The following is a 25,218-nucleotide window of genomic DNA, read 5'->3' on the forward strand; positions in this document are numbered from 1 at the left end:
GGGTATTCCCCAATCTATGTCTCAAGAAGTTGTGAAGTTCATATGAATAATTAGAAATGTGATTGGTTTCCTGAATGATATGAGAGTATTTTCATGGTTGGTCTTTTTTTACCTCTTAAAATATGCTTAAATTAGGAGAACTTAAGAGCAATTTACAAAAGTTTCTGACAATAAATATGTAAATATCTTTATTGACAGTGGGCTAATATGAACAGTCAAATTTGGGTTATAGGTAACCAAAAACATTTGAAAAGCAGACTGCTAAAACTTCCAGGATTCATGTCAATGTACAAACCCATAGATTTAACACCAGGTATAAAAAGAATACTGAAATGTAAAGGGCCAGAGTTCTCAGTAAAACTAACAGCAAATCCTTTACCACCACTTAAACTATAATTAAATTACAAGAATGTTTGTGTTCCCCCAAAATTCAGGTTGAAACCTGATCCCAATGTGATGGTATTAGGAGGTGGGGCCTTTAAAAGGTGATTAGGTCACGATGGCAGAACTCTCATGAACAGGGTCAGTAACCTCATCAAAGAGGACACAAAGCTCCCTTGCCCTTTCAGGATGTGAGTATACAGTGAAAAGATGGCCATCTTTGAGGGGAACCATGAATCCCCTCATCAGACAATGAATCTGCTGGGGCCTTGATCTTAGACTTCCTACTCTCCAGAACTGTGATAATGTTGAATAAGCCACTCAGTCTAAGATATTTTGTTATAGCAGCCCAAATGAACTAAGATAACACTTCATTAAAATACGTGTGTATACATACATTAAGAGAGAGAGGGAGAGAAAAGGAAGGGGAAGGGGAGGGGAAAAGACTCTATATAATTTATTGTGTACCAGGTACTTTACTTGCATTGTCATATTTAGTCCTCACAACCACCATATGAGGGATGATTTATTCTCATTTTGCAGGTAAAAAACTGAAGCTCAGAAAATAAGTAGCCTTCCAAGGTCACAGACTTGCTAAACAGAGGTGGCAGTATTAAAACCCAGCTTTGAAAAGTCCATGCTGATGTTATTTTATTAGTCAAATTTTGGCCCCCAAATGATGCATTTACTGTCATTCAAGCATTTGGCACATTAAGAAATAGCAAGTACCTTAGGCTTTTCAGGATATATATATACTCTCTGCTGCAACTACTCATCTCCGTCATTCTAGTATAAAACAGCCAAACAACATGTAAGTGAATGTGTGGTTGAACTCCAATTAATCATTACTTACAGAAATAGCAGTAGACATACTTGGTCTACAGGTCCAGCCCACAGTTTGTTAATTCCTGCTTTAGACCATTATTGGTTAAGGTGATGAAAAGAGTTGAGCTCCCTTTCCTTTATTTTGTTCATCAGCCATTCTCCTACCCTGACCTCTCAGACCTTGAGCCTTCCCAACCATCTCTACCCCTTTCAATTTGTTTTTAAAAATTCTTTACAAAACCTTTTCCAAGTCCTTTCAGCCCCATTTCTTTCATACTGTTGGATTTCAATCATTGCTGAATTTATACTTGATCCATCCTTAATGATCTTGCTCTCCACTACCACCACTTTAAAACTTTATTCTACTTTTCTTCAATAATAGAACTAAAGTCTACAGAGAAGGAATTATAAGTCACAGGCATATCAAGAAAGGAGCAAAACATGGACTGGTGCTGAATGTTCATAAAAGGTAGAATTAGAAGAAGAAATCTATAACTACTGTTTCTCTCTACTTTTTCTATAATCTTTTCACATAATATGTATTAATAGAATAACAACAACAAAAAATCTTAACTTTTATATAATGTTTTGCTAAATATTTATCTGAACCTTTGCTTTTGTGTTCCCAATCACATTACTGGTCTTTGGTCACCCATTTAAGTATATCAATATATCATGTGGTTTCATGCCTTTTCAATCTTCTTTATGGCTCTGGGATATAGCAAAGACTAACTAACATACAGAGAGAACAAGAACAAAAAATGTGGGCATACATGAAGGTCAAAAATGGCAACTTCTTCACAGAGAGAAGCTGCTTATTGTCAAGTGAGTCACTATTTAACCTATCTGACAGGAAGATATTTCTCTCATTCCTTCAGTTCCTTTTCTATCTTATAGTTGCTTCAGTTATTTTTCTGGACTAGGATCCTAAATATGGTAACACATTAAACCCATCAACTTTCAGATCCTCAACATCCCAGTGACTTTTTCTCAAAGTGACAAATCATCGATTACAGAAAGCAGAATAATGTAAAGAAATGAAATCTCACTAATACTGTCATTATAGAAAACCAATGATTTATTCAATGAATGCCATGGATAAGAAAAGAGGGACTTGATCAAAACTATATTTAAGATTCTGACCCATACTACTTCAGGGTAACTTCCAAGCAAGTAGAAAATGAAGTTATACCCAGCAATTATCTAAATCTATGACCAGCATAACCCATGTAAATGTAATGTACAGCCAGCTATAAATACATTCTATTTCTGTTAATCAAATTAGAGAACAGCCTTTGTGGAGAGAGAGGAAATTCAAAGCATATTTCAACTTTTAACCTTTAACTTTCTATAGCTAATATTAAAGAAATGACACTGGAGAAATGAAAGTATCTGTAAATGTAGATTTCTACTTTGGATTCAAAGAGGAGCAACTCTGTATTTCTGATGATAAGGATATGAACCCTCTGCCTAACATACCCAATAAGAATTTCCTTGCAAAGTGAAAAGCTTTAACAGGGCTATAATGTGAAAAAGAGAGAAAGAAACTGGATTCCAGATTTATTATATTGCTACTCACTACTAAGGATTTCTTGAATTTCACAAAAGGGTATTGGGGAAGGGTTAGGGATCAAAACCTGAAATATCTGGAAAGTATCTTTCATAATTATCAAATCAATGGATATAAGGAACATTTTGTTTATGGCTCAAAAATACATACTATGCAAGTAAAACTAGATGCATACAAAATTGGTCCATAAGCAGCATTTTAAGGGTCACTTATAACTCCTATATTTAACACAGTGATAAAACCAACTTACATTTCTTCACATTTAGTAATTTTCAGGGTTGCTCTTCTGTATGAATTCTTTGATGTCTAATGAGGGATGAGCTACACTTAAAGCTTTTCCCACATTCATTACATCTATAGGGTTTCTCTCCAGTATGAGTTCTCTGATGTTGAATAAGAGCTGATGAATGAATAAAGGCTTTTCCACATTCATTACACTTGTATGGTTTCTTTCCAATATGAATTCTTTGATGCTTAGCAAAGTTTGAACTCCGGCTGAAGGTTTTCCCGCATTCATTACACTCATAAGGTTTCTCTCCAGTATGAATTCTTTGATGCTGAACAAGATGTGTGCTCTGACTAAAGGTTTTTCCACATTCACTACATTCATATGGCTTTTCTCCAGTATGAACTCTCTGATGTTTAGTAAGGGATGAGCAATGGCTAAAAGCTTTCCCACATTCCTGACATTTATAGGGTTTCTCCCCAGTATGAGTTCTTTGATGTTTGATGAGTGCTGATGAATGAATGAAAGCTTTGTCACATTCATTACATTCATAAGGCTTCACTCCAGTATGAATCAACTGATGCTGCACAAGATGGGTACTTCGATTAAATCCTTTCCCACATTCACTGCATTCATAAGGTCTCTCTCCAATGTGAATTCTCTGATGTATTGCAAGGGAGGAACTTTCTGTGAAGGCTTTCTTGCATTCACTGCATTCAAAGAGAATTCTAGTATGAGTTCTCTGATGTTTAGTTAAATTAGCTCTGTGGCTAAAAGATTTCCCACATTCACTGCAGCTATAGGGTTTCTCTCCAGTATGAACTCTCTGGTGTCGAATAAGCACTGAATGGTAAGTGAAGAGTTCACCACAGTCATTACATTTATGAGGTTTTTTCTCTTTATAGATTCTCTGCTTCTTCCTTAAGTTTGGTTTCTGCTTCAGTCTTTTTTCGAGCGTATGAAAGGCATAGGTTCCTTTTGGAACTCTGTCCTGATGGAGAAGGACAGATTTCTGACTAAAGTTTTTCCAATATATATGATGCTCATGAGCTCTTTCTTCAGGGAGTGAATTCATGTTAGTGAACATTTCTCTCAAGTGTCTCCCCTGATTTCCTTGCTGATTCTCTAACAAATTTTCACATTCAAGAGTTGTTTCCAAGTTGGTGTCATAGACACTATTCCCTGTCAGTCTGTCTATTATTGCAATTTGGCACGATTCTTCTTTGGAAAAATCTTGCTCTGAAGTTGAATCTTTGCTCTCAGGTCTACTTTCCAACTCTGAAAAAAACAGGAAATACATATTTCCTTCATTTCTGTGCTCAACAAAAAGGTGGTTGTGTAATAGGTAAGAGCTAATGAAGGTGAAAAGCATGCCTTCAATGAATAATTGGATTTGACTCATGAAATGATTCACAAAGAGGGATAAATGGAGGGAAATTAAGAGAAAATAAACAGACCATATCTAGGAAAGTGAATAGGGGGAGAAAAAAACAGAAATAAAGGAAGGATGCAGATAAAAAAATCTATCACTGGGTGAGCAGGAAATGAGCATACTAAAATACCACTGTAGTAATAAATATCCAGCCAGTTACCACCTTAGTATTGAAGACAACTATAAATTATAAACTTTCAGTCATCCAATCCTATTTATATCCAACTCTGCATTCCATTTCCAGTTTCATTTTCCCTAACAATGTTTTAATAATATGCCCCTGGTCAAAATCTCCTATGAGCTCCCAAAGACACAATGGTAAATATATGAGATTATATATGCACAAGATTATCTATTACTACACTAACTAGGGAAGCAAAAACTGGTAACATTATCAAATATCCTACTCTAGAGTGCTGATTAAATAAACAACGGTATATACATACAATGGAGTACCTTGTAACTTTTAAAAAATAAGAAAGATGTCTAACTGCTATAATCTTCAGGATACATTAAATTAAAAAACCCAGCAAACTTCAAATTAATGTGTATTGACTGCTACTTTTTGTGTGGAGAAAAAAGGGGAAATAGAAATATATAGACATATTTGGTTATATTTACCAAAACCAACACCACAAATAAAATATTAATAAAAATGGTTACCTATGTAGAAAGTAACAGAACAGAGGAGGGCAGGGATGGAGCTAGACTTCTTTAAATATATCCAATATAAATAAATTAGAATTTTTATATCCAATATAAAACTGTAAAGCTAAAACAATTTAACAAGTGTGGTTTAAAGGAATAAAGAGATCAATAAAACAGAACAGTGAATCTTTAGGTCAAGATGGCAGCGTAAGCTGACATGGCTAGCCTCTTCACACAACCACATCAAAATCAGAAGTAAAATATAGAACAACCATCACTCAGGAATGTCAGAAATCGAGCTGAATGGAAGTCTAACAACTATGGAGTTAAAGAAACCACATCCATCCAGACTGCCAGGAGGGGTGCATACATGGAACAGGCTGTTTACACATCCACATGTGGTAGATGAAAATTCAGGAGAGGTATCTCGGGAGTGAGGAATCCCAGCTCCACACCAGGCCCTTCAGCCCAGGGTTCCAGTGCCAGGAAGATAAGGGTCCACAATGTTTGGCTGCAAAAATCAATGGAGATTGAGTCGGTGAAAGAAACTGCTGGAGCCCTAAGCAGTTTCTCGTAAAGAACCGAGACACGGACTCACCTACTCAGATTCCCTCTGGGCTCTGGCAATGGAGTGGTGGGTTGAGTGCACCAGTGGTCTGCAGGGGGAGGCTGAGGTGTCTGGCATAAAGTCGACCAGAGGCCATTATCCCTTTTCTAGGCCCCACCCCCACCGGCAGACTGGTGCCACATCTAAGATTCCAACAACCTAGCTAACACTGATCCACCTCAGAGATCACCAGAGAATCCACCCCACCCAACTAATGGGTCCACCCAAGCTACTTTTCCATATGAATGGTCTTAGCTCCTAAATCCTACCAAATAAGCAATACCTGGCTTCAGTGAGCCCTAGCAGTAGCCAGATTAGAGTCACAGCCTGGTTTCACCTGGGCATCTCCAAGCCCAGCACAAGTAGCAGCCACCTCAGATTGCTTTACAGCTCTGGCAGGGTGCCCTGGACAAAACACAGGTGGGGGCTGACCTTGGCCTGTACCAGCTGGGAAACCCAAGGGCCAGTGTACCCAGTGGACAGCTACAGACTACATCAGAGCACCACCACTCTGACCCTACACAGCTGACGCCCCATGGAGGGTGGAGGTTGGTGGTTAGTGGTCACTGCCAGTTCTTGCAGCTCACTGGCTTGGGTAAATCCCTCCCACTGATCTGCCAACAGCAACCAAGGCTTAACTACAAGAGGGTGTACTCTTGTAAAGGGTGCACCCTGAGTACTCAGCTTGGACGATAGGGGAAGCTGTACCATGGGACCCTACAGGACATGTACTACTTTAGGCCACACTACCAAGACACAGGGTCAAAGCAGCTCTACCTATTACATAGAAACAAACACAAGGAGGCTACCAAAATGAGGAGACAAAGAAACATGGCCCAAATGAAAGAACAGAACAAAACTCTAGAAAAAGAGCTAAATGAAATGGAAATAAGCACTCTATCAGATGCAGAGTTCCAAATGCTGTTTATAAGGATGCTCAAGGAACTTAGTGAGGACCTTAGCAACATAAAAAAGATCCCAGTCAGAAGCAAAGGATATAAATTCAGAAATAAAGTCAAGTATACATAGGAATTAAGGACAATATAACGATGGTATTTTAGTCAGTGAACTAAAGATAATTTGTTTTTCCAATAAATGGAGCTATGACTGATTACACATTTAGGAAAAATTAAGTTAGATCTGTCCCTCATTCCATATAGCAAAATGATTCTATTCACTCATCTCTATACTATTCTATCCATTTATTCAGCAATTATCTATTGAATACCTACCATCTACTAGGCTCTATTCCGGGTACTGGGGAAAACACACACAGTCCCTATGCACATGAGAGAATTTAATCTAACATTCACAAATACATATAAAATTGTACCTGTAGTAAGTAGTAAGAAATAAACAAGTGATGCTATGAAAGAATGTAAGAATGGGAATCTAGAGGGATGAGGGAAGGCTTCCCTGAGGAAGTAAAAGTTTCACTTCAGCTGTGGTTCAAGGGAGTATTCTAGGTAATAGGTTTAAAAGCACTGACTTGAGTGCTTCTGGTAGAGGGAACAATATGTACAGAAGCCCTGAAGCGAGAGGAACATTCAAGAAAAGCACAGTTGTTGAGAGCATGGATTCTGGAATCAGAAGGCACAGATTTAATCTCAGCTCTGCCCCTTATTAGTTGTATATTTGGGACAAGTTATTTAACCTCTCTACTTCAGTTATCTGTAAGATGAGCAATAACACCAACCTAAATAAGCCATAAATGAGAATATTTATAAAGCATTTAAAACTGACACAGCGTAAGTGCTACACATAAAATATTCACATGAGGTTTGTATAAGTAGATAGAGAACTCAAAGTGTGGTCCATGGACCTCTAGGACTGTAAGTTAAACACTATTTTCTTTTTTTATTATTATTATTTTTACCAGAGGACATGATTATTGATTTCAGAGAGAGGAAAAGGGAGGGAGAAAGAGAGGAAAGGAACATAGGTGTGAGAGAGAAACATCAACTGGTTGCCCTGTTTGTACCCCCCAACCAGGGATACCAGCAACATAAGCATGTGCCCTGACCGGGAATCAAAAACCATGACCCTTTGGTTTGCAGGATGATGCCCAATCAACTAAGCCACACTGGCCAGGGTCAAAACTATTTTCAAAATAATATTTAAATGTTACCTTTTTCATTGTCATTACATTTGCACTGATGTTACAAAAGTAATCGTAGTAAAATTGCTCATGACTTAGCATGATTCAGGACAATGCCACCAAACTTATTAGCAGTTATTGTATTCTTCCCACTACGTACTCTTAGTTTAAAAAGAAAAGCCAGTTTCACTTAAAAATGTCTGAGTAAACATTATTAATTTTATTAAACTTCAAACCTTGAGTATATTCCTTTTTAATGTTCTGGACATTCATAAAACAATTCTACCCATATCACAGTATGATGGTGGTTTTGAAGATAACCACTCATGAGATAGTCTGAGTTGTAAGCTGAATTAACCACTTTCTTCATGCATTGCAATTTTTCTTGAAAGAATGACTAATGGACAAATTATGTTATTCACGTTGGACATTTGCCATATATTTTCTTGAAAATGAAAAGTGAGCCTGTCACTTCAAGAAAAACGACTGACAGTATTTCATAAAAGTTGAGCTTTTGGGAAAAAATTAGAATTTTGCAAAACCTAACTACCATCAATAGTATGATAGCTATTCCAGGGCCCAATTGCTGGTCTTCCTAATACTTAATGACTTTTCTGACAAAGTCAGTGGTGATATTAAAAATTGTTATTTTTAATGTTGTGTAATATAATGTATCCATTTTGGAAGATCTGCATAACTCAGTGAACTACTATTTTCCAAACTACTTAATAGATTTTAATTTAAGGCTATGAAAAACTCATGGATTTGCTTTTGGCTACCACAGTTATTTAATCTTTAAGAAACTACCACTTGCCCAGTTTTGCCCAGAACACCTACAAGTGCAGGAAGAGTCTACAAAATACTCCCCCTTTTCCAACTATTTTTTGGTGTGAGGCTGGATTTATTTCATACACATCAACCAGAACAATATATCATAACAAACTGCATTCAGAAACAAATGTGACAATACACTTGTCTTCTATTAAGCCATAAAGAGACTTGTAATAATGTAAAACAATGCAGTTCTCTTCAATAGCATCTTTTTATTATAGAAGATGCTGTTTTATAACAACTGTTGTCAGTATTAACATGTAATGGATTTATAACGAGTATTTAAAAATGAATTATCTAATGGCTTAAAATAATTCTCAGTTTTAATTTCTAAGACAGTTAAGTATTGTTAGATCTAACTCCCATGAACAAAAGCCCATTAGGGTCCTCAATAATTTTTGGAGTTAAATTAGGTCCTATGATGTCAAAACTTTGAAGAACCACTAAGACAGAGTACAAAAACAGGGGGAGGATAGGTATAAGATAAGGTTGGAATAATTAAGTAAAAGATTTTTCAAGATATTGAACATATCAGAGATGTTGGCTGTTATCTTAAGAGCAATGGGAAGCCATTGAAATGGCTTTTAAGAAATGGTGTTTAAGAAAAAAGGTACTATCATTAGGTCTGTATTTTGAAAACATCACTGTAATGATATAAAGAATAAAGTACATGGAGGCAAAGGTGGAATCAGGGAGATTATCACTGTCGTCCAGGTAAACAAAAGGGAGATGGAGGCATGTTAACAACAAAGAAATAGAATTAGACAAATACAATGAAGAACTGGGTAAAGGAGAGGGAAGTGTAAAGACTGTTCATACATTTATGGCTTGTAAAATTTGATAAGACAGTGAATGTCATTAAGACAATTATCGGCAAAAAGATCCTACTGGGCAAGGAAAATGTGGGTATATATCAGGCATTCAGTTTTAAATATGCTTCAGTTTTAAAGTGTCTTTGGTATAAGCAAATGGAGCCATCAAATAGTTGCATAAATGTTCAGAATAGGAGCCCCAAGAGAAGTCTAGGATAGAAATACAAATTTGGGATTCATCTCGATAAGAGATAATAATTTGGCTATGGAAGTAGATGAGACTGCTGAAAAAGAAAGCCAAGGCTGCAAAAGGTGACTAGCTGGATAAATCTGGCCCTCAGACATGTTTAGCCCACATTGTTATACAAATTTTTGAGATTAGTTGCCAACAGTTAAAAATAGAAAGATTTCATATAAACATTCAAATTTTGGGTTTCTCTTGGAAAAGACCTAAAAAACTAGATGCATACTGAATGAGAACCAATTAGAGCACAGACTGGAAACTACAGCCCACTGCCTATTTTTCTAAATAAAGTTTTATTGGAACAAACCCATACCCATTCATTTACAAACTGTCTATGATTGTTTTCATCCTACCATGGCATATTGAATGGTTGCAGCAGATAACATATGTCCCACAAAGCCTAAATTATTTACCATATAGCTGTTTACATAAAAAGTTAGCCAGCTCTTGAGGTAAAGCTAATGGAGTGATGGCTACCCCTTTCAGTTGAGCCATATGCTCCTCCAGTTTGCTTGCTTCACTCAATTATATTACCTTGGCCCATGCAGGCACTCAGGTTTACAATCCTAGGTTATAGAGGGAAGGGAGATTCAAACCAAACATTGAGCAACCCAAACTTAATTGTTCAGAATAGAAAAGCTAAGAAGATACAGTCAGAAAAGTAAGAGGCAATTCCAAATGGATTAAAGATTTAAAGAAAAAATTAAAAGACAAATATACTAGAAGAGAAGAAAAGCGAGTATTTCTATAATCTTGGAGTGTTTCTAAAAACGAATCAAGACAGAAAATAAAAGATTGTACAACACAAAACTAAAAGGCAAAAACTAGAAAAATATCTGTAACATAACAAAGAATAAATACCTCATAATATGGAGAGTTCTTATATATTACTAAGACAATGGCAATACCTTCCACAAAAAAAAAAGGATAATGGAGGTTAGTAGGCAAATAACAAAAATGAACAGGCCTACAGGGCAAACAGACATACCCACCTCACAGGGAAGATTTTAAAACTCTCTCTATATTCAATAAAAGAAAATTAAGGTAAGATTTTCTTTGATATACATACTATAAAGTATAATAATTAAAACAGTACATTTTTGGAACAGACAGACAAGTATACCAGACAGCCTAGAAACAGACACAAGTTTATATGGGACCTAAATTTAGCACAGAATTAGCATTACAAATCAGTGATAAGAGATAAAATTTTAAAATAAATAATGCTGGACTATTGGCTGTAAGCATGAAAAAAAGATAAAATTTGTTCCCTATGACACTACATATAGAAAAAAAATTACCTGTTAAACAAAACTTGAACATTTTAGAATAAAGTACAGATTACCTTCAACACTGGAATAAGGAAGATAATTCACAAAGAGCACAAAGTATTAAAAATTGATAAATTTGCTAACATTAAAAAATTTAAATTCTGTATGCATAAGATACAATAAAATAAAAAACCCACGGAATAAAGAACCATTTTTTTCTCACTGATTTATAGTGGTACTTCTGTCATTTATCAGCACCTAAAATATAAAGAACCCAACAAATCAAAAAAATATAAATGGCCCAATTTAAGAAAACAGGCAAAGGATATCAAAAGATAACTTACAAAGAAACCAAAATAGTTAATACCCATATGAAATACTCAAATTCCCTCATAACCAGAGACACATAATTAAAAAGTATGAAATATATAACATCCATTGGACTGGTAGGTGGGGTGGAGATGTGGACAGAGATGTGGATACGTGGGATGGGCTGGTCCCACACCCATGTGTAGCAAATAAAAATCGGGAGGGATATCTTGGGAGCAAGGGGTTCCAGCTCCACACAAGGACCCCAGCACAGGGTTCCAGTTCTTGGAAGATAAATCAGTGGCTTCTGGCTATAAAAACCAATGGAGATAGAGTCAGTGGAAGAAACTTTTGGATTCCAGGGCAATTTCTATTAAAAGGACCACAAAGAGACTTACTTAGACTCACTCCCGCTCAGCTCCATCATTAGGACAGCAGCTTGAAAGGCAGCACTGGACCTGGCTCGCATAGCTCAGTGGATTGAGCGTGGGCTGCGAACCAAAGTGTCGCAGGTTCGATTCCCAGTCAGGGTACATGCCTGGGTTGCAGGCCATGACCCCCAGCAACCGCACATTGATGTTTCTCTCTCTCTTTCTCCCTCCCTTCCCTCTCTAAAAATAAGTAAATAAAATCTTAAAAAAAAAAAAAAAGAAAGAAAGGCAGCAGTGGAATGCAGGAAGGAACTGGCATCAAGGTGAGAGCTGGGGAACAGCTTTCTCCAAGACAGAATTGCTGGCAGAGGCCATTGCTCCTCTTCTGATCCCTCCTCCCACAGAGCCACAGAGCACATATCTGAGACTCCATCAACCTGGCTCACACTGCTTGCCTCACCTTGGTTATTCCCTAAGACTCCATCCCACCCAACTTATAGGCCTACCGAAGTGGTTAACAGTGGCTTTTCCTTATGAATGACTTGCCTTGATTCATGCTTCTGATCTTCCCAAATCCTCTCAAACAAGCAGCAGCTGGCCTCAGCAAGCACCCACACCTTGCTAAGAAGCCCCAGGTCCCGCACTAGCAGCAGCTGGCCTCGGTTGGTATTTGTCCTCGCTAGGACACCTTCAAGCACAGCATAAGAAGCACCAGTTGCAGACTGCTTTATAGCTTGTGTCAAGTAGCCCCAGATGGAATACAAGCGGCCACCAGAGCCCCACTGAAGTAGGTCTGGCTCTGTGGAGTGGGTGCCTGCATAGTTGATCCTCCATGGTGGTTGGAGGTTGGTGGTCAGTGGTCACGGCCAGTCCTTGCAGCTGACTGGCCTGGCTAAATCCCTCCCATTGACCTGCCAACAGCAATCAAAGCTCAACTACAAGCTGAGCCCACACAGAGGGCACAGCTTGAGTACCCAGCTTGGATGATAGGGGAGGCTGTGCCACTGGACACCATAGGACACCTATTACATTAGGCCACAGTACCAAGACAAGGAGTCACCACAGCTCTACCTAATACTAGAAACAAACACAGGACAGGCTGCCAAAATGAGGAGGCAAAGAAACATGGCCAAAATACAAGAATGGAACAAAACTGCAGAATAAGAACTAAACATAATGAAGATAAGCAATCCATCAGATGCAGAGTTCAAAACACTAGTTACAAGGATGCACTTACAACTTAGTGAGGACCTCAACAGCATAAAAAAGATCCAGTCAGAAACAAAGGCTACACTAATTGAAATAAAGAACAATTTATAGGAAATCAACAGTACAGTGGATGAAGCCAAGGATCAAATCAATGATTTGGAACACAAGGAAGCAAAAAACAACCGACCAGGAATGGCAAGAAGAAAAAAAGAATAAAAAAAAAATGAGTATAGTATAAGGAGCCGCTGGGATAACCTGAAGCACACCAACATTCACCTCATAGGGGTGCCATAAGTAGAAGAGAGACAATAAGAAATTGGAAACCTATTTGAAAAAATAAGGAAAAACTTCCTTAACTTGGTGAAGGATATAGACATACAAGTCCAGGAGGTACGCAGAGTCCCAAACAAGATGGATGCAAAGAGGATCACACCAAGACACATAATCAAAATGCCAAAGGTTAAAGAGAAAATCTTAAAAGCAGCAAGAGAAAAGCAGGGAGTTTCCATAAGACTATCAGCTGATTTCTCAAAAGAAACTTTGCAGGCTAACAGGAATTGGCAAGAAATGTTCAAAGTGATGAAAACCAAGATCTTACAACCTAGAATACTCTATCCAGCAAAGCTATCATTTAGAAAAGAGCTTCCCAGACAAAAAAAAAAAAGCTGAAGGAGTTCATCATCACCAAACCATCATTACCTAAAATGATAAAGGGACTTATTTAAGAACAAGAAGATAAACTTAGAAAAATAAAATGGCAATAAATACATCTCTATCAACAATGGGACCTAAAAAACAAACTAAGCAAGCAGAACAGAAACAGAATCACAGATTCAGAGAATGATTTGTTGGCTGCACATAGGAGGGGGTATTGGAAGAAGTGAAAAGGTGAAGGGATTAAGAGGCACAATTTAGGATTTCTGGCCAAGGTGGAGGCGTAGGTAGACACATTGTGCCTCCTTGCACAACCAAAATAAGGACAACAAAAATTTAGAAACAAAAATAAATAAATAAACAAACAACAACAACAAAAACAACCAGTACTGACAGAAAATTGAACTGTATGGAATCTGACAACCAAGGAGTTAAAGTAGACACATTCATCCAGACCTGTAGGAGGGGCAGAGTCAGGTAGCTGGGTGGGGAGGGGTCGAGGCAAAAAAAAAAGCGGTGGCTGGTGGACCCAGGCACACAAGGTGGCAGCCGGTGGACCCAGCAAGGCAGCGGATTGTGGAGGGCGGATTGTGGCGGATTGTGCAGTACGCAAGGTGGCTAGAAAATTGGGTGGTCCCACATTTGTGCACAGATAAACCAGGTAAAACTGGGGAGTGAGACAGGCCCCACAACTCAGGGTTCGAGCATGGGGAAATATAGTCTCAAAACACCAGTTGAAAACACCTGTGGGGGTTGAGGCGCAGGGATAGACTCCCAGACTCACAGGATAGCTCGTTGGAGAGACCCATGGAGTCCTAGAATGTACACAAACCCACCCAACAGGGAATCAGCACTAGAAGGGCCAGTTTGCTTGGGAGAAGCGGCAGAAGTGACTGAAATCTGGCAGAGAGCTGAGCAAGCACCATTGTTCCCTCTCGGACCCCTCCCCCACATACAGCATCACAGCACAGTGACTGGGTTGACCCACCAGGGTGAACACCTAAGGCTCTGCCCCTCACTACATAAAAGGCATATCGATACAAAAAAAAATGGCCCAAATGAAAGAACAGATCAAAGCTCCAGAAAAAAATACAACTAAGCAACGAAGAGATAGCCAACCTATCAGATGTACAGTTCAAAGCACTGGTGATTAGGATGCTCACAGAACTGGTTAAATTTGGTTGCAAATTAGACTAAAAAATGAAGGCCACACTAAGTGAAATGAAGGAAAACATACAGGGAACCAACAGTGATGGGATGGAAACTGAGATTCAAATCAATGGAGTGGACCAGAAGGAAGAAACAACCAACCAACCAACCAGAAAAGAATGAAGAAACAAGAATTCAAAAAAATGAGGAGAGGCTTAGGAACCTCCAGGACAACTTTAAATGTTCCAACATCCGAATTATAGGGGTGCCAGAAGAAGAAGAGGAAGAGCAACAAGTGGAAAAGTTATTTGAACAAATAATAAAGGAGAACTTCCCCAATCTGGCAAAGGAAATAGACTTTCAGGAAGTCCAGGAAGCTAAGAGTCCCAAAGAAGTTGGACCCAAGGAGGAACACACCAAGGTACATCATAATTATGTTAGCCAAGATAAAAACGAAGGAGAGAATCCTAGAAGCAGCAAGAGAAAAGGAGACAGTTGCCTACAAAGGAGTTCCCATCAGACTGTCAGCTGTTTTCTCAAAAGAGACCTTGCAGGCAAGAAGGGGCTGGAAAGAAGTATTCCAAGTCATGAAAGGCAAGTACCTACATCCAAGATTGCTCTATCCAGCAAAACTTCCATTTAGAATGGAAGGGCAGATAAAGTGCTTCTCAGAGAAGGTCACGTTAAAGGAGTTTATCATTACCGAGCTCTTATTATATGAAATGTTAAAGTGATTTATTAAGAAAAAGAAGATAAAAAAATATGAACAATAAAATGACAACTCACAATTGTTAACAACCACACCTAAAACAAAAACAAAAATAAACTAAGCAAACTACTAGAACAGGAACAGAACCACAGAAATGGAGATTCCATGGAGGGTTAGCAACAGGGAAGTGGGAGGAGAGAGGGGAAAAAAATACAGAGAATAAGTAGCATAGATGATAGGTAGAAAATAGAAAGGGGGAGGGTAAGAATAGTATGAGAAATGTAGAAGCTAAAGAACTTATGACACATGGACATTAACTAAACTGGGGGGAATGTGGGTGGGAAAGGGTGTGCAGGGTGGAGGGGAGTGAAGGGGGAAAATGGGACAACTGTAATAGCATAACCAATAAAATATATTTTAAAAAGAAGCACAATTTAGTTACAGAACAGTCATAGGGTTGTAAAGTACAGTATAGAAAACAGAAAAGCTGAAGAACTTATATGCATAACCCACGGACATGAACAAAGGTGTGGGGATTGCCTGAGGGACTGGGGGTGCTGGGTGGAGGGGGGCAAAGGGGGAAAATCTGGGACAACTGTAATGGCATAATCAATAAAATATAATTAAAAATATGATATATCATTTCATATCTATGAGACTGACAAAAATTACTAAATCTAATAGTGCCAACTATTGGCCAGAATGGTGGTGGAACACTGGCAGTTTCTAATAAAGCTAAACGCATGATACATTAAGACCTAGCTATTCTTATTCTGTTATCCATCTTAAACCAACTCTTAAGATGAACATAAGGAGTCAATAGAAGGACAATCACTGCAATTCTCTTATTGATGGCAAAAAACTAAAATTAAACTGTTCAGTTTATTCACACAATGGACTTGTTCCATAGTAGTTAAAATGAATAAACACAATTCATATGTATTAACACAGATTAATATCAAATACAATGTGAAATTTAAAAACTGAATTATTAAAGTATAATGTACTATATATACATTTTCGTACATATGTATATGTGTATATATACATACATACACACACACAAACATTAGGATGTTTTATACCAACTGTACAAATTGACTATGTCTAGGAGAAAAATAATAAAAGAAGTTCAACTAAACCTGTAATGTTTCTTATTTCATAAAGAGTAAAAGATACCACACACCTATAAGAATGGCTAAAATTAAGAAGGCAGACAATATTAAGTGCAGATAAGGATGCAGAGCAGCTAGAACTCACATAATCTGCTAGTGGAAATGTAATTGGTATAATTATTTTGGAAACCTTATGACAGTATGTACCAAAAGTGAACAAGGACCTACCCTCTGACCCAACAATTCTACCTAATGTATATATCCAACAGAAATGCATATATGTGTTTTTTAAAAGACAGAACAAACATAGCAGCACTACTCATATAAGTAAAAACTGGAACTACCCAAATAACCATCTTAGGGGAACAGGTAAACTAGTATAATGACATAATGAAAGACTGTAAAACAATGAGAATGAATGAGCTGCAACTAAATGTAACAACATGAATGTATCTCATAGTAATCTTCAGTGAAGGAAGCCAGGCACAAGAATACATACAATATGATTCTGTTTACATAAAGTTCAAGAACAGTTAAAACTAATCTGAGGTATTAGAAATTAGGATAAGGTTACTCTAAGAAAAAAGGTGACTTAAAGAGGGCATAAGGGTGCTTCTAGGGGTGCTGGTAAGGTTGTTTCTTGATTTGGGTGCTAGTTACACAAATGTATTCAATTTGTGAAAATTCATAGACCTCTACAGTTATAACTTTATTTATTTTATATTGAAAAAAAGAAGAAAAAGAGGCAAATGAAGCAAAATATTAGCATGTATTTAATGTAAAACATATGTATATATTTTTTCTTGACTTTTGTATATATTTAAATTGCTATGAAATTTAAAATATTTTAAAAGTAAAAGCATGTAGGCACTTCTAATAGTCTTACTTAAGCACTGAAAAGTGACAGTTTTTCACTGTCCTGAGGGGCTTTTATTTCTAAAGATTCCCATATACCTAACTCACCTGAATAGCTGCTTTTGGGTACTTTTTTCTCAAGCATCAATGGGTCCTTTCCACTCTCCAAATTGTAGTTCTCAGGCTTGGAAACTGGAAGCCCTGCTCATCAAAAGTTAAAAGAAAGAGAGAAAGAAGTGGGACTTAGTTTTTGTGGTGGGCACAATCATCTATCCTAGAGCATAAAACCCCTGATATGCAAAGAGGACAGAGGATTACAGGAAGACATGCAGTGAAAGAAGATGGACCTCTCCACGAAGCTTAAAATATCTGCAGCAGAAGTCTGTTTTTGCCTGTCAAAAAGAAGAGAATTTATCTTTCTTTACTGAGGAAGTTCCAGGGAGACACTGCAGATCAATCCCTAGCTTAGGGAAGAAGCTGGAGAAAACAGGACCTCAGTGGCAGCACCACAAAGTTGTGACTGTGGTGACTAGAACTGTCTTCTGCTTTTTCCTCCTTCCTTCTTTAGTTACTAGAACTTCCCATGCCCATACAAACACACCCATACACATCTGCACATGTGTGCACACACATGCAGGTGGTCACAGGGTCCAAACTGGCCAGAGTACCCTATTTCCCTGGCTCTAGTGGTTGTGTTTCACTGATCAACATGTGACCCTATCTGCAGAAACTCCCAGGACAGAAACACTACCTTTTTTTCCTTAGTTTTCTAACTGGAAGGAGAATGTAAGCATAGAGCTGCCAGTGGCCATCTCTGCCACATGGGGCGGTCCTAGGAATAAAACCAATTCAGGGCAAAGTCAAACCATGTGATTAAAATAAATAAATTCCTGATAATATATATGATTCCCTGAATGAAGATTTTGTTCCCCCTGAGAAACAGAATCTAGCATCTACCTAGACCCATCTCTCTTAATTAGCAGAAGCCTTCACTGCCAGGGGCTGGACTGCCAAACTGCTACCTGGGCACAGTGGCAGAAACCCAGGGCAGCTGGGAGAAGGGAATGGAAAAATAAAAGAAGTATTTACCCCTGTGGGAAGGGTAGGAATACACACTAAGCCCAGCATTATGACTGAAGGAAGAAAGAAATATTTATAAAGTCCACACCTTCTAATCTAGATTCACAATGCTCAGCTAAGAGAGAGCTTAATCAGATAAAAAAACACTCCATTTTTTCCCACCTCCCATCAACATACTAACAGATTAACTCTTTTGTGGAAAGATAAGTAAATAACCAAATTAACTTCATAAAACCACATTTTGAAGGCATAAATGGGCAGTAACTGTTGGGCTACAGTGCTTGACAGAAGCAAACATATATAGTATTCACATTCACCTTGATATTTCCAAATCATGGTGTAGACAGTACAGTTCAAGTAAAAAGCAACAGTCTTACTGCTGCAGGGAGAGACTGCAATGTAGTTCTATCAAATGACTGTGATTTAAGAAACACAGCCAACACAGGAAGTACCTACAGAGAAAGACCACTAAAATCTATATGCAAATACCATTTAATTTTTTTGAGTCCTGAGCTGTACATACAAAAATCACAACTTTACGTTAGCCAGTAGAACACAACAGTTAGGGGGATAAAATGCTAAAGAGAGAATTTAGAAACTAGATTTCTAGAAACCGAGGTTGTACTTTATTCCATATCAATATAAACTGCTAATGTGGGCTTTTAGTTGAAAACCCGTAAAGTTGAACAAAATTTCTAAGAAGAGAAATACCTTAAAAGTAATTTCCCCTCCCTAGGGCTAAGCACTGTACCTTAGAAATAAGGGGAACGCTGAAACAGAACCATCTCAACAACAATCAGGTAGGATCAAGGCCAGCAACTGTTACTCAATTCCAGAAGCTAGTCGGGAAAAAGCTTATCTTTCTTTAAAAATAGATAAATTTATTTAACTTACAATAAAGAGTTTTTTTTAAAAATCAGTGAAAAGAAAGATTTTTCCCTCCTTGAGCTAATGTGAATTAGGTTTCTGTCACTTGAATCCAAAGAATCCTAATACAAAACAAGCATAGTCAGTTCACCAAGAACCTAGTACAGCAATAGATTTTCTCTGGGGCCAAGGGATGAACATTTATGACTCCTGAACAGAAAAGTAAAGACTCTGTTATTTTACTTCCAATAAAGTAGTATGTCCCCATTAGCAGACTGCAGAGTCACAGAAAAAAACCCATCCTTACACAGTGAGACCAGGTTCCTATAGTTCTCCAGCATGACATTCCTTTGTGCAGGATCCAGCTTCCCCCACTCCTCTGGGGTAAAGTCCATGGCCACATCCTTGAATGTCATGGATGCCTACAACACAAAACATACTTTCATTCACCATCTTTCACTCAGCATCCCTTTCACGCCCCCTTCCTTCCCCGTTGCTGGTGGCCCTGGAGCAGAGGGATTGAATACATTCAAAAGTAAAACAACAAGTTTTCTAACAGTATTCAGATTCTAAATATTCTCTATAAAGTCACTGGCTATCAGTTATGTGCCAGGCATGCTGTGGTTCTCAATATGAGAACCAAAAGAAATACAACTATAGTTTTTCCACTAGACACTATAATATTTCTGGGGAATAAAGAGTTAAAACATGAACCAATGACTCAACAATATAGTTTGGTAAAGTAAACAAAATACAGAGAGGAGGAAAAAAGACATGTCTGTATACCTTTCCTTGTGAATCCTCACTAAAAACTTGTAGAATCAATGTAACTAATCAGAAGATGAATTGCAGTACAAGTGCTGTCAATGGAGAAGTCATGGAATGAAAAGACTGACACTGAGCACCACATCCAATTATGCATGGAATGAATTCAAGGCCAAAAACATTAACTGAAAAATGATGACAACAAATTGATTAAGGGGACAGGTAACACTCACACATGTTTATGTGTAAATATCATAGAATTAAGTTTACATAAGACAGAAAAAATACAAAACTGTAAGGAGGCAGATACATATAAATATTACATGCCTTTTAAAATAAAACCACAGAGAATGGGAATAATATTCTAAGGTTGTTGAAATGAATATATATGAAATGTTATAACTGGATAGAAAACACCTATTTAAAAATTCATGAAGCATTTGCAAAAGTAACAAAGTAAATTTAAACTGATAAGAACAGATACTACACTTGATCTTAGCCAAAAGGCCGAGAAGCGATACAAAGTAAATTTAAATAAATCCCAAAATATAATCAGAACAAAGCAATAACTGATTATTTAAAACACATCAGAATATCAAAATAATAAAATAAAATGCAAAACCAATGACAAACTGCTAAAACCGTACTCATAGGTAGTATTACAGCTTTAAACACTTCCATTTCATTAAAAAATAATGTAAATAAATGAACAAAGCATACAAGTCAAGTTAGAAAAAAACAAACAACTAAGGAAAAAAGAAAGAATTACAGGATAAAATCAGAAATTGAAGGAGGGACAAGAAAAATAGCACTATATCAATGCTAATTTCCTAATTTTGGAAAATAAGAATAAAGCAAGGTAAAATGTTAACTTTTAGAGAATATGAATGGAGAGTATATAAGAAATCTTTTTAAGATTTATAACATCCTTTAAGCCTTAAATTATTTCAAAAACAGTTTCCAAAAAAGGAAATAATCTGAAACTTAAAAAACATACAATAATCATCCATGGAAAATAAAATGTAAATTACTAAGTAGCCACTAAGTGGGCAAGAAATTTTGAGGAAAAATGACTGTGATCTTACAATCTGCACATCTACAACTAAACTGACACTCAACAGAAATTTGACCACTAGAAGAAAAAAATCAGAAAAATGCAAACGATTGCACAAAAGGCAGAGAAAATACAAAGAAAGAAAGCATAGTAAACAGAATTATAAAAATCACATGACAAGAAAAATTTGAAACATACAAGGAATCATATTAATGTGAATGAGTTAGTTTCCCTTTAAAAACTGGAAAAAAAGCCAAATTCTGTTTACACAAAGACACTCTTAAAAATACCCCAAAATTGGTGACAGGGTGTGGGAGAAATTAAAGGAAATATCACATGTCTGAATACAGTAGTGCAAGTTCAACAAAAGCATATGGAACAATATGCATCAAACTGTTATCCTCAGGGAAAGGCAGGGGAGTAATATTACTTTCATACTTATCTATGTCTATGCTGTTCACTTGGTTATAATAACCAAAAATTAAAACTTTAATATTTTAAGAAGTCAACAAAAATAGTCCAGGAAAATCTAATAAGGTAGTTGTAATATTAGCATAACACCAAATCTAATGCAATGCAAAAAAGACAAAGAAAATTTTTAAAAATTTCCATAAAAGGTTTTAACCTACCCTGAGGTTCTAACGGTGTTGAATCCAGTATCAAAGTGTCCTCTGGTACTTGTATTCTGCTGCCATGCCTGGCCAGTGTAGTTCAGATAATATTAATTCCATCTCTGACTCATGGGTGGTGTGTGTGTTTCTATCTGTGTGTGCAGGTATATTCCATAGGTCTGCCCAGTTAGAGAAATACACTTAGATCTGGACAATAACCAGCCCAAGAATGGCCTAATACCCATTAAAGAGTTAATCCCTGGACTTTTGCTGGAATGATTAGGAGGGAAGCTGGCTTTTGTCTCTGATCTTCAATGTGGGAAGGTGGAAGCCTAGATTTGGTAAGGGCCAGTGCTAGGAGAAAAACCTACTTAAGAGGAAAACCCATAGAGAGAAAAGAAAAGGTCAGTGAAATCGGGAAAATAGGTTCTGTTACTACTGAGAACTACTTCCAGTGAGACCTGGATTTTTCAGTCATGTTAGTCAATAAACACCTTTCTTTGCTTACATCAGTTTAAACTGAGCTTTTATCAGCTGCAACTTAAGCTTCTTGACTAATACAGTCTTCAATACTAATGTAAAGCAGCTAAGAAACATGAAGACAAGCAAGTATATAAGGATCCTGAGAAGTCAATTTTACAAATGGTACCAATGTTCAATGTGTATTTTTTACACTTGGGATCACAGTAGCAAAGAAAAAGGCTAATTCAGGAATCTTTGGGTTGTAGCATGCCATACACATCATGAAGAATCCTTTCCTCTTACCCAACTTCTTTTAATAAAAATTTCAAACGTATAAATAGTTAAATGAAATGAATAATATATTAATCACCCATATAGTACAACCAGAACTTAAATTAAAAATTCTTAATATTTGTTCTTGTAGGACAGATTGGAAAGTAAGTTGCTTCAATTCTAAACTTCAGCATTCATCATCTTGAAGAGCTGGATTTTAACTATTTAAATTAAGCCTTCCATAGGCTTTCCTTTTTAAGCACTCCTTTGAACTTTTGAGTATTTATTATTTTCATAATTCACTTCAGCACAAAAGGTGCTTTCTCAAATTCTTACTTAACAGTCGTGTGTATGTTGTTTCCCCTAGAGAAAAATAAGTTTTAAGATGTCCATTTTCTTTTAAAATAGTTTCCTAAGTCACCAAGCTCAGAAATCAGCGTAATAGTCTAAAGAAGGCTAATGGCTCCTTACATGCCTGTTATACTAGATGAAGAAGACACCATAAGTCAGTAGAAAACATTTTCTAGTGAGTCCATTAGCCGCCTGATGGGCTCTGGTGGGCACAGAAACTCCACATCAGAGAGAAAGGAGTGTGTTTGTGCTCTAAGAAATAGGGTGGAATTTCAACAATCAGTAGCCTCCCACTCACCTGGGATCTGGCTGTGAGGCGCAGAGCTGCCACTTCTCCTTTCTCTGCGCTCTTCTCTTGTGAAAAAGAATCCTGGGAAGACAGAGCTAAGGGCAAGAAAGCAGTCCTTGTGAGATCCAAATGTACCTTGTGATTCAGATTTACAAGGTAAAAATCACTCCACCATACTGATGATGCTCCCTACAAACACTGCAACTTGGAGGGAGCCCAAATGCATCCTTGAGAATGTCCAGAAATGTTGTTACTCAGGGGCTTAAATTCACTGTTGCTATAATCGTAACACCCACTTGTAGGCAGTACTCTAATCTACAAATTAGAATAAGTCAATTTATTTCCAAACTTAATCTACATTAAATTAAGAAAATAGGCTCACTTCTCAAAAAACACCCAGCAAGCTTATTTAAACATGGATTACTGGATCCCACTTCTAAATATTATTAAGTCTGAGGTGCAATCCATACATCTAATAAGCACCCAGGGGTAATTCTGACATGAGGTCACAGACCAAACCTCAAGAAAGACTGGGCTAGTCAGTTACTGACTTTTATGCCTGTTTTCTACTACACAAAACAAAAATACTTGCACTTCTGAAATTATAAGATTATTGTGCCAAATGAAATAACAGTTGAGGGAATTTTTTTTTTTTTTTGGCCAACCAAGAAGCTAAATGCTCAGACTCACTGATAGTTTGACAAAAAGAACGTGTGAGGAACAGTAATTGAGGCTTTGCTCATGCCTTAGAAGCTAACATTTCGCTCACATTTGGGGGTGGTTTTGAAGGATCACTGTGCACTCAGCTGCAGTGGAAAGGGGGATGCTCCCATACCAAGCCCTCCCTTCTCACTCAAGGAGCCCATCCACGTCCCAGACAAAGGAGACTGGCAGGGCCGTCTGCCAAGAGCCACCTCCCTGAGGCAACAATTTCTCTTCAGGAAGAATTTCACCCTGCCACAACACGAGTCAACACTCCAGCAACTCTCACCTCTCTTCTCCGGAATTTCGGCCAAATCTCTCTCCATGATCACCAATCCGCCTGGTTCTGAAGATTCTGATCTCCTCAGAATCCCCTCAGTTCAGACCTGCCTGGACAGGGGCCTCCCAGTCCTCTTTCCCGCCTTCCCTCTGGGGGCTCTGCGGAGAGGCTTGGATCAAGTCGGATCCGGTTTCTCCTCGGTACTACGAGGGTGGCACCTGGAAGCCCGGGGACAGCATCCCTGAGACTGGATCCTCAGATGGCTGTTTCTGCCGCTTGGAGCTGCACCTGAGGGAACCGAGCTGCTGGGAGAGATGGTGCTGGGGCTGCCGCGGAGGTGCAAGGCGCGTAGAAAAATCCCGCCGTGTTCGGGGCTCTTTGCAAGGCCCGCGACAGCCCCGCGCCCCGCCCATCGTGCTCAGCCGGCACCGCGCTCGCACCCGAGTCCCCAGGAGGCGGCACCCGCAGGAGGGATTCCGGCCGGAGCGTAAGGGGGGAGGGGCTCATGATCCGCCCTCGAGGCCCCTTTTACCATTGTGCACTCCAGCCCCGACTCTGCACGGATCGATGCCCAGGGGCCACTACCGAAGCCAATCGGAGAAAAGCCACCTCAGAACCACCAACTCACCTCCCATCCACGCTCAACAAAGACTACGAACTTCTCCGGCCAGCTTGTTGTCGCGCCTGCGTAAGGAGGGAGCAACTCTGGAGAGCCTCCCGAAGCCCCAGAACTACGATTCCCAGAAGTCTCTGGGAATTGCCACACTCCGTTTCGCGGCAGGTGGGAGTACACTTGGCGCTATGGGGGGGGTGGGGGGGTGCGAACGAGCAGCTGTCTCTTTCCTTCTCGCGAGAGTATGTGCCTCATCCCCTGTGAGAGATCCAAGAAACCCGAGAGCGCGCTAAGATCGGAGAAGGATCGGAGTGTAAGTGCGAGTAGCCGCGCTTCTCTGCACGTGGAGACTACAGCCCAGTGCTCAGGGCTGCTGAAGAGTTCAACCTAAATTAATGTAAATGTGAGATATATTAGAGGAGCTTTGGCTTTTCCATATTTTTTACCTCCCCAAATTCCTTTGCCTTCAAGTGAAGTGGAAGGTGTGTTTTTAGGAACATCGGGGTTGTATACGCAAATCGATGTAAATGCATCCATCCATGGACTACTGTAATA

At 38.3% G+C, this 25,218-nt stretch overlaps 1 protein-coding gene and 1 pseudogene across 4 annotated transcripts; both read right to left on the reverse strand.

Annotated features, from left to right (window-relative positions):
* Positions 1 to 161: 161 nt before the first annotated feature.
* Positions 162 to 24,797, reverse strand: ZNF286A (zinc finger protein 286A). 4 transcript variants are annotated; one of them, XM_045824641.1, is made up of 6 exons: positions 24,679 to 24,797; positions 24,060 to 24,338; positions 23,078 to 23,163; positions 19,571 to 19,685; positions 17,425 to 17,517; positions 162 to 4,280 (listed from the first exon to the last, which is right to left on the reverse strand). In XM_045824641.1, exons 2-6 carry the CDS (start codon positions 24,094 to 24,096, stop codon positions 3,049 to 3,051), a joined length of 1,563 nt encoding a protein of 520 aa, XP_045680597.1. In that variant the 5' UTR covers positions 24,097 to 24,338; positions 24,679 to 24,797; the 3' UTR covers positions 162 to 3,048. The 4 variants fall into 4 exon arrangements, with proteins under 4 accessions (XP_045680597.1, XP_045680598.1, XP_045680599.1 ...); XM_045824642.1 differs by having other exon boundaries at positions 24,060 to 24,352; positions 24,679 to 24,764; XM_045824643.1 differs by having other exon boundaries at positions 24,060 to 24,268; positions 24,679 to 24,744.
* Positions 20,430 to 20,547, reverse strand: LOC123809546 (annotated as a pseudogene).
* Positions 24,798 to 25,218: the final 421 nt, after the last annotated feature.

This window comes from Phyllostomus hastatus, unplaced genomic scaffold (genome assembly GCF_019186645.2).
Source record: "Phyllostomus hastatus isolate PE091 unplaced genomic scaffold, TTU_PhHast_1.1 phas_scaffold_55, whole genome shotgun sequence".
NCBI lineage: Eukaryota > Metazoa > Chordata > Mammalia > Chiroptera > Phyllostomidae > Phyllostomus > Phyllostomus hastatus.

Excerpts from the sequence above, each read along its gene's own strand:
- ZNF286A (XM_045824641.1), bottom strand. The coding sequence starts at position 24,096 with ATGGAGAGAGATTTGGCCGAAATTCCGGAGAAGAGAG. Across the intron at positions 23,164-24,059 it reads CGAAATTCCGGAGAAGAGAG|CTCTGTCTTCCCAGGATTCT; the intron begins GTGAGAGTTGCT and ends TCTTGCCCTTAG. Across the intron at positions 17,518-19,570 it reads TAGGAACCTGGTCTCACTGT|GGCTTCCAGTTTCCAAGCCT; the intron begins GTAAGGATGGGT and ends TTTGATGAGCAG.